Source organism: Pinus tabuliformis, chromosome 9 (assembly GCF_031772625.1).
Source record: "Pinus tabuliformis cultivar Carrire ecotype Pingquan chromosome 9, CPIR1, whole genome shotgun sequence".
Taxonomy (NCBI): domain Eukaryota; kingdom Viridiplantae; phylum Streptophyta; class Pinopsida; order Pinales; family Pinaceae; genus Pinus; species Pinus tabuliformis.
The window spans coordinates 1,992,698,446-1,992,707,618 of record NC_142307.1 but is presented as its reverse complement, the minus strand read 5'-3'; the positions used below and the strand labels follow the sequence as shown (position 1 = coordinate 1,992,707,618).

General features: G+C 39.2%; 1 protein-coding gene across 2 annotated transcripts; it reads right to left on the bottom strand.

Annotated features, from left to right (window-relative positions):
* Nucleotides 1-5,158: 5,158 nt before the first annotated feature.
* On the bottom strand, nucleotides 5,159-8,824 carry LOC149157021 (uncharacterized). Of its 2 annotated transcripts, none has more exons than XM_089438988.1 (3): nucleotides 8,439-8,824; nucleotides 6,286-6,395; nucleotides 5,159-6,147 (listed from the first exon to the last, which is right to left on the bottom strand). In XM_089438988.1, the coding sequence occupies exons 1-2, from the start codon at nucleotides 8,787-8,789 to the stop codon at nucleotides 6,375-6,377; spliced, it is 372 nt and encodes a 123-aa protein (XP_089295114.1). In that variant the 5' UTR covers nucleotides 8,790-8,824; the 3' UTR covers nucleotides 5,159-6,147; nucleotides 6,286-6,374. The 2 variants fall into 2 exon arrangements, with proteins under 2 accessions (XP_089295114.1, XP_089295113.1); XM_089438987.1 differs by having other exon boundaries at nucleotides 8,439-8,798.
* Between the last annotated feature and the right edge of the window lie 349 nt (nucleotides 8,825-9,173).

Sequence of the window (9,173 nt, the reverse complement as noted above, 5' to 3'; positions counted from 1 at the left end):
TTCGCAACAATGGGCTTCATGGCAATCTTCCACAGACATTGACGGACATGAGTAATTTGCAGGAGCTTTATCTAGGAACCAATCCTATTGGGGGCAATATTTCTCTAGCATGGGATAAGCTGCCAAAGCTAATGAGTTTCGATCTCTCGACCTCAAGATACGAGGGAAGAATACCAGAGTCTCTGGGTTCATCCAAGCAATTGCGATATATTGCTCTCAATGGCAATCGTTTCACCGGGGAAATCCCATCGAATTTGGCGGAGATTCCTTCCTTGAATACATTATATCTCAATGGAAATAATTTATCAGGCACAGTGGTTTTTCCTGAGATCTTTTGCAGGAGATTGGGAAGGCGCCTGGCCCTGTGGAATAATAGCCCGGGGCTTTGCTATGAAGGCTCTGGTATAATAATTCCTCATGGTGTCAGTTCTTGCAGCTCCGAATCATCAAAGGCAGCAAGCCACCCATCTTCTCCAACTAGTTTTGTAAGCCCAGGCATAAAGAGATATGATGTTGAATATGTTTCTGTACTGCTGTTATTACTGTATGTAGGCACTCTAATGGCTCAACAGCCATAGATAAAAAACAGACAACCCTTATTTTGAAGGACGGATATATAATTTTATGTGTATACTACATCAGGATACCTGTGTTCCTTTTTGTTATCGTTCGTTATATTAAGAAATATAAAAAAAAGTTCGGGGATACAAAATCTGTTTCATCTTTTTGTGTTTCTCTAAGTAATATTTGACCCAATCAGTCATTTGGTGATGATTTGACTCAGTTACTGCGAGTACATGTTACCTGTCTGACCTTATTTTGCATATTTTTTCAGGAAAAGACTTGCTAATATATGAATTGACCATGGCTTTAAATTCCAAACTGGCCATGGCATTTTGGTGGAAAAGTGAGGACAGTGTTTGATATAAATGTGAAGAATCAGCCATATTTTAAGAGATTGTCAGTCTGTAACAGTAAACCCTAACCCTACTGTAAAACGGGAATTGACCATTGCTTTAAATTCCAAATTGGCCATGTCATTTAGATGGAGGAGAAGTCTGAGGGCAGGGTTTGATATAAATGTGAATAATCAGCCCTATTTTAAGAGATTGTCAGTCTGTAACAGTAAACCCTAACCCTACTGTAAAACGGGTATTGACCATTGCTTTAAATTCCAAATGGAGTAGTCTACCCAGGCAGAGGAATTGCCCGGTGACTGTGTATCAATTAAAATACATGAAATAGATATAGTTAGTAACCCAAATGATAAGCATGTTCCATGTTTTCAGTAAAATTAAAATGATATTGAAGGGTAGCTTGAAAGAGACCTTAGATGAAGGAAATCAAAGCAACAACATTTTGTGGCAAAGGATTACTCTATTAGAGTACACATAGCTGGTAATATTGATTACAGAGTCTGAGTTGGTTAGAGCATTGCATCAGCCTCTGAAACAGCAATGGCCAAAACCTGCACACAAGTAAAATATATATAAATCCACTCTTCACTTCACTACTTTGTGAATTGTGACAAAGCAGAATCTTACATCATCTAGAGCTGAAGACTGTTTAGATACTGTTAAGTTGAGCTTCTCAAAACTTGACAGGGACGTTTCATCAAGTGCAGGGGCTAGATTATGCGTATCTTTGATGCCAGAACTGTATGTTGTCTTCAATTTCCCCACTCTCTCTGTTAGTCCTTCTGTAACCTTCGGCAGTATGTTATAAAATGACATTGTAAATGAGGACTGCTTATATTAACAAGGAAATGGAGCCAAAACCAAAAGTCAAATTCTTGTTTACAGTCTTGTGTTAACTGCTTTTTAGTAGAAACAAAAAGCTGCAATTGTTCTTCCATACTTCTTAGCTGTTGCTGTTGTGAGACTGAATCCGAAACCGATCTATGTAAGACATCCAGATGTTGTGAGTCCGTACTATCAGTGGTTGAACTCTCGAATATAATCAGTTGCATGATCCATATTGACCCTATCACCATGATCTCGGAGTAGTCGAAAATCTAAGATTTGAATGAATTGAATTGTAGCAGAGTTCATAAGATTGGCACGCCAAGCAAGACTCAAAGCCACAGAAATAACAAGTTGCGTGCCCGAGCGATATTCGGAGCCACAGACCCAAGAGAGATCGAAGCTGCAGATGCAAATACAATTATTTTCACACCATGTTTCACAGAGTTTGCCTTTGATTGAAATTTGATAATACAATCATTGATGAGGATATCACAGCAGTTGTATCGACTGAATACTATCCTAGTTCATTAACAAAGAAAATTGATGATATTTAGGTTTGAAACTTTAATTTAAGGTTTATTAGATTAGGACAATGCTTTGAGCAAAGATTATTGTACTGCTTATTAAGGTGTTTGAATTAGGTTTGACACAATGACAGTTGTGCAGTGGTACTCTGATGTGAAGTTAACAATACATAATGCAGGTTGTGAATTAATACGATAATAACTTTTAAGTATCTGTGGAGCCTACAGTAACATTGGAAGTATCCAAGATCTGAAGATATAATGTATGATGATGCATGTATTGAATTTTTTGAAGAAGGTGAGGATTATAATTAACATTGATAAATGCGATAAGTGAAATTAATGAAAACATTAAAAAGGGGTGGACTACTTTGAGAAATGCCTGTCAACTTACCCACCAGAGGAGGTTCCTTGAATTGGCAGCAGTGGAGCATCGTCTGCAACTTTGTAAACTCCATTCCCACATGGCAGCTAGAGAAAGACTTGTACCAGAATGATCCCAGGCCAGATACAGTTCCAACCAGGAGGAATCTAGTTTGGGGTGTGATCCAAGCCCAACAACCGAAGGTCAGTTTTCTGATCACTGACAACTGCACCAGAAGCAACACATAGTATGTCCAGGCACTCTCTAATCAAATTAACTGAGGTTTGGTTGGTGTGAACAAATATTATAGACCATGGGTTATTGATGGTCCCATGAGATGTCTGCATTTTGCCTAAGGAGGAGGGTGGCTTGTGGCTGATTGATATGGTGGTTCAGGGCAAGCCTGCAAGATTTTGGCAGCAAAATGATTGTGATGTGCTTGGAAGGTTCAGCCACTTGGCAGATTTGATTGAGATTATCTCTTCTCCACACCTTTTCCAATTTAGAGGTTCTTCTATGTTAAAAAGCATCTGGTCCACTTGGAAATGTGTTGCCAAATGTGTGTATTGGATTTATACCGGCACTGGATGCCATTGGGATTTGGTGATACAACCAAGCTGGTGCTGGAAGGGTCATGGCCAATGCTTTCTGGAGATTCCTCAGTATCAAGCTAGCAGGCTAAGCAGGCAGGGCATCTTATTTTGGAAGGACTTGCAGGATTCATATTCCAGATCATGGTTTGATTGGAGGGTGCTAGCTCTTGAGAAAGCTCTCCTTTCTTCAGATAGATTGACTATCTGGATCTCCAAAAGATGATCCCCTTGGAGGATTTGTTTAGGATCAACGTTCAGATGCCCTGTTTACAGAGAGTGGCACTGATCCTTTTGTAAGCAGCTACTGAACTGCGGTAAGAAGTAGCTGTACTTCTTGCTTCATCAGAAACAACCTATGGCACCAGTCTTAAATGGTAGATGGACCTCCTCATATTCAGAGACCAAGTGAATTCATGGATTACATAGTCTGTTCTGTTTGATTAAAAAATGTGAAGATGGGTTTACATGCAGCAACATGATGACAAAGATGAAGATAAGCCATGTATGCATCTTTCGGAACATCTAATTTTACAAGGAATAAAAACTGTCATTTTTTTAGAATTTGCAAACAACAAAAATAGTCATGTTTTTTTCTATGTAGTGTGCAAACAACTGATGAAATCCCTGGAATTGGATTCCCATTTTCTGGTGGGCATTGATAAGTTGTTGCAGTCCAAGCTTTGTGTTACCTCTATTTTTGTACATGGACTGTGATTATGAATATTGTGCCTAAGTGCTATGTCATGTGGACCTTATAAAGGGTCAACTTAATGTATTGTAAATGTCGTTTTAGTAAAGTTATGTAACCATGTAAAGTTTCCTACAGCAAGCTCAAGGCCAAGGCCCCATTAGTGAATATGATTAGCTTGGGAATATCTTTGCTTTCCTGAGTTGACGGGGCGTAGAGGTCAAAATAAAATGTGCAAGCAGATTCAAGGTGATCGCGGTTCTGGGTTTAGGAGCTTTATTATAACTGTTGTTTGAAAGGAGGTAATGGAGAAGCAAACAATGAGGTTCATTGTTAATGGCGTTAATAATATAAACATTATGTATTAAGTGAGCATGATTATAATAACATGACAATATAGTTAATTATTGATTAGGTTAGTGAGGTGGTTAGACCACCTTAACTGTCTCGGGGTACTTTAAACTTGTGACAGCTGAGAACCTACCTGATTGTAACAAATTTGAGATAATGAACTCCTTTTCCTTGATTGTGCAGTTAGCTTGACTGTGTTTCTCTTGAAAATCTTTCAAGACTTCCTCAGTGTCATCAAGCTTTTTCTGTGAAAGAAAAAATAGGAAGTGTTCTAAGTCAGCACAAAAGCACCTGAAAAGTGCACAGAATTAACTTATTGTATGCTAGCATTGGGACTATTCATTCATACTTGTGTCATCTGGAGTTTATCAATCAAGTCCGCATTTGTTTGCTGGTGAGAAATATTCATGTAGGGAGGTATATGTGGGCCAAATATGGCAGTTGCCTTGAAATGTATTTGAGGGCTTATCGACAAGTCATTTTCATCATTGAAAAGACCATTCTAAAACATACATTTGTTCATTTGCCAAAAACATCTGAGAGAATGTTGGAGTCACCAAGAAACCATGTGGATAAAATTCTCAAAGGTTGGAAATAAAGATTTCTCTTCTGCAATATATTGTCAGACTTCAAATGAACTTCATTTGGCTTCCTGCCATACTCACAAGCTTTGAAAACTGATTGAAACTGTTTTTTTGAGAATTGCAATATAGATGATATCTTTTATGTGAAATTAATGGATGGTTCTGAAAATGACACATTTTTTTACAAGGATATTTATAAAAAAAAATCAGTTAATCCGCTAAATTTAACCCTTAAAAAATCCATTTACATCGATAAGAAGCCTGAAGTCCTTAATTTATGGCAGTATTATCTAATTAAAGCAAGGGAAAAAAAACAGAAGAAACATGTTGTCATCTATCTTAGAGATGCTTTCTTGGCAATACAAGATATGGCCATCTCTAGTAGAGATGATTCAAAAGTACTATCTCAGAGCTACAGGCACGAGATGGTGCCATCTTTCTATTATTGAAAATTTGAATCCTCATCATAAGCAGCAGAGAGTGACTGCTACTCTGAATATCTCTATCTATAGACCATTTCTACCTTATCTCTAGTATGGAAGCAGCAGGTGAGCAGAGCGGAGTAAGAGAAAAGGGCTACAATTGAACAAGGTCAAGCAACACCTCTTCCACTAGCACTCCAAAAATTGCTAGCTCTATGTTAACTCCTACTTCCTCTGCTTCCTCTCTGAATATTTTCCACTCTTGTCTCCCCCTTTTAAAGTCTAGCTCAACAATCCTGTCTGCATGACTATCGGTATCAATCTCTTCTTTCCATGCAGAAGAAGGAGATATTTGTCCACATATAATCTTCTTTACCAATTGCTCTTGAGCCTACTGTTGCTGTTCTCTCAGCCATGGCTCTACCCCTGCCATAAACCCACAGCCATGGCATTTTCCGCTTGACTGTAACTCTTCATTCACCCTATGAAACAGAAGCTTGTGCGCCTGCCTTGCTGCAACTAAGGAAGGATGATGAGAACCCCATAATGAAGTTAATGGGGATGCAGGAGGAAGACTCTCTGGAATTGTTTGAGAGAAATGGACATCTTGTTTCATATGATATTCTGTCCCCACATCTTCTTCCCAATCCATTTCGTTATCGTGACTTGTACAGGGGCTTGTCTGAGCTGATGATGATATATCAGTAGAATCAACATCTATACCCATGCTCTGTGACTCGTCCTCCTCTGTACAATTGCCACTTTCATCTTCAGATGAATCCTTCCATGATGCTACTCTCTTTTCCAAAAGAAGAGGGTCCATGTAAGCAAGCTGTTCATATGCAGAATTTTTTTTAAGTAGCTGTCGTTTGGCCCCTGCCATCAAAACAAAACTTATCATACTTAAACTGGCAAAATTGGAGGGAACTAAAAACAACACCCATAAAAACAATAAACAAAATGTGCATGGAAAGTAAAACGAGACAAAAGATTGAGGATGGCTTTAGAACTTACTCTGGATAGTAGCATATGTATTTTCAAAGCCTGGAGTATCCTCAAAAGGGGAGTCCAAGACAGAAACCGGACTAAGTTGTTCAGCCTCTTCAAAACAACCAGTCTAGGGCCTGATGAAATTAGAAAATAGTTAGTTGGCAATAATGCTGAATAAGAATTGCCTGATTTATGCAGGATAAACCCTACTTCAACAAAATTGAATTGGCTCTATTCGAGATGACTGTTTTTGCTTCTTTTTTCTTCTCTTGGTTCTTTGATGTTAATTATTATGTCCCTCTTGAATCCCATCATTTTCTCTGACCAGCCTATAGGTTGAACATATCCTACATAAGATCTGAAGTCTTCCTCACTCTGATAGATAAGAACACTTTTCATTCATCTTCATTTTCCAACTTTTATAATTGGAGACTACTGGAATCCTGTTTGTTGCTTGTGGGCCTTTATGGTAATAACAGGTAAAGGATTCTTTCTGGTTGTTTTTTGAAAGTGATGAGATTATTGTTACCCTTCTTCTGTCTGCTAATTGTTCTCATTTGGCAACCTCTGAGACAACGTTGTTAATGAAATGGGTTTGTTTTTCACTGATTCCCTTTTGTTAATCTTGACCCTGCTGACCTTCAGTTCCAAAGCATGTTCTTGTCCACTTTCTTAAAGTTTAGTAACCACATTGTTGGTTTGCTTCCTCTCTTTTCAGAGTTCTTTATGCAGGCTGCTCTGTCTGAGAGTATCCTAGGTACTGATCTTTAACTTGTTGATGAGAAAGGCCATTCTATTTGTTTCTGTGAGAACCCTGTCTGAAATCCTAATTGAAGAATAGTTAATCATGATCATTAGTGTTTGGAGAGAAACCCAAATAGTCCTGGTATTTTAAGAATCAGTGCTGAGGACATATTTTGTGTTTTCCTTGAGGCAATCAGCGCTTTTTATGTCTTCTTTTGGAAAATATGATTGATCGCTTTAGCTCTTTTAATGAAGCGTGCTGAATCATTATTTTTCTTTTTCCTTTGCAGTTCTGGAAGCCGAAGAAGAAGCAAAAAAGTATGAGCGAATTCATCTATGATCTCCCTACTATTTTTTATGGACATATTTCTGTATATTTATAGAGTCGAGTCTCTGGATGCTTCTGCTTAATAAATTGTGTCTAGAAGGAACTGAGTTTTCTTATTTCATTTACACTGGTTTAATGAACTTTCTATCAATATGGACTGACAAAATTGTTTGGTTTTGCGTTCTTCTCAGAGTTTTGGTTCCATTGAAAGAGGATCACCAACATGGAAGAACCGGGCAGAACAACGCAAGAAACAAGTCAGGGCCACCCCTAAAAGGCCTTTCAGGCTACTGACAGAGGTATAAACATGTCTCTTCTGATTTATATACTCTTTCTTCTCATCGACATAATACAGTCAGGGTCACCCCTAAAAGGCCTTTTAAGCTACTGATAGAGGTATAAAGTCATAAACATAACTCTCCTGATCTACATACTCTTTCATCTCATCAACCTAATACATTTATGGTTCGCTCAATTGTACATATATAATTCATTTTATAACACACTGTGAATTCCATGCACTTCAAAGCTTCTTTGGCTTCCATTTCATTCCTGTGTTCTGTCCAACCCAAAGCTCAAAGCGGAGTGCCTGTTGCCAATAGGCACGAACTGCAATTTTTCTTCTGTAACTACTGTTTTTCTCAGCTAAAGACAAATCGTATCTTAATAATTAACTCAAACATTAGTCCCAGTACTGGGGTTTGTGCAGGTTATGTGGGAAAGTTTGTCATTTCGCAGAGTTCCTGTATATAATCTCCTATTTCTTCGCTGAGTTCGTACTCTTTCTGAATCGATCACGGGAATCGGTCTTGGAATCTTCAACGAAGCATTATCTAAAAATATAATTACAGAGAAAAGCTCTCCCAGACACTAAAATAAACTTGTTTTAAGTTCAGTGTCTCAATGGGGATGGAGGGCACGGTTAGGGTTAGGTGAGTACGGTTTGTGATAATCAGGATCATTACCCATGTCCAATTATGCGATCTGTCCAACCCAATTTTTTCGAGTTAACTTACACTACAAACGCTTAGAGCGATGGCAAATTTTAAACTTGAGTTTTCATCTAGTTTATTAAGAAACATAGTTTGCAGGAACACTCTCTGACCTTTTTAACTGCGGACACAACAAATCTCAGCAAACAAGGCCACTCTCTGAATTCGATCCAGCAGCAATCACCAACAAACCCCAAACGTTGAGCACGCAACTGATCCCTGGAACGTAGAAAGCAAACGTTGAGCACGCAACTGATCCCTGGAGCGTAGAAAGCAAACAAGGCCACTCTCTGAATTCGATCCCAGCAGCAATCACCAACAAACCCCAAACGTTGAGCACGCAACTGATCCCTGGAGCGTAGAAAGCATAGGTTAGAAAGCGGAGTGAGTTTTCCAGAATGCCGGTCGAATTGGTGAGTGAGTTGTCCAGAACGCAGGGGCGAATTGGGTAATTCAAATTCCATGGTGAATTAACTTCGACGCGGTGGAAATCGGCAACGCCTAACCAGCCATACGTAGAGTATTTAATGTCTGGGGATATGCACACTGGTTAACCTGATAACACGGGAGCGGGGAGTTTCGGCATTAAATAATTTTTGGGTTTTCGCGTGTTATCGGGCTAAGCTGCATGCATATCCCCGGGCATTAAATACCCTATGTATGGCTGGTTAGGCGTTGCCGTGGAAATTGGGCTGTATGTCAGGAACCTGTCAGTGGTCGACATTAATGCCGAGCTGGGCGGAGCTCGCAGAGGGTGGCGGAATTGCCGGCGGCCGTAGTCGGTGGTTTTTCTTTCTGGGCGGCAACGGAAACCAGGGCATTCCTCCGCCTCGGTAGACTACTCCTTA

Coding starts and splice junctions, on each gene's coding strand:
- LOC149157021 (XM_089438987.1), bottom strand. CDS start 6,094: ATGGACCCTCTTCTTTTGGAAAAGAGAGTAGCATCATGGAAGGATTCA.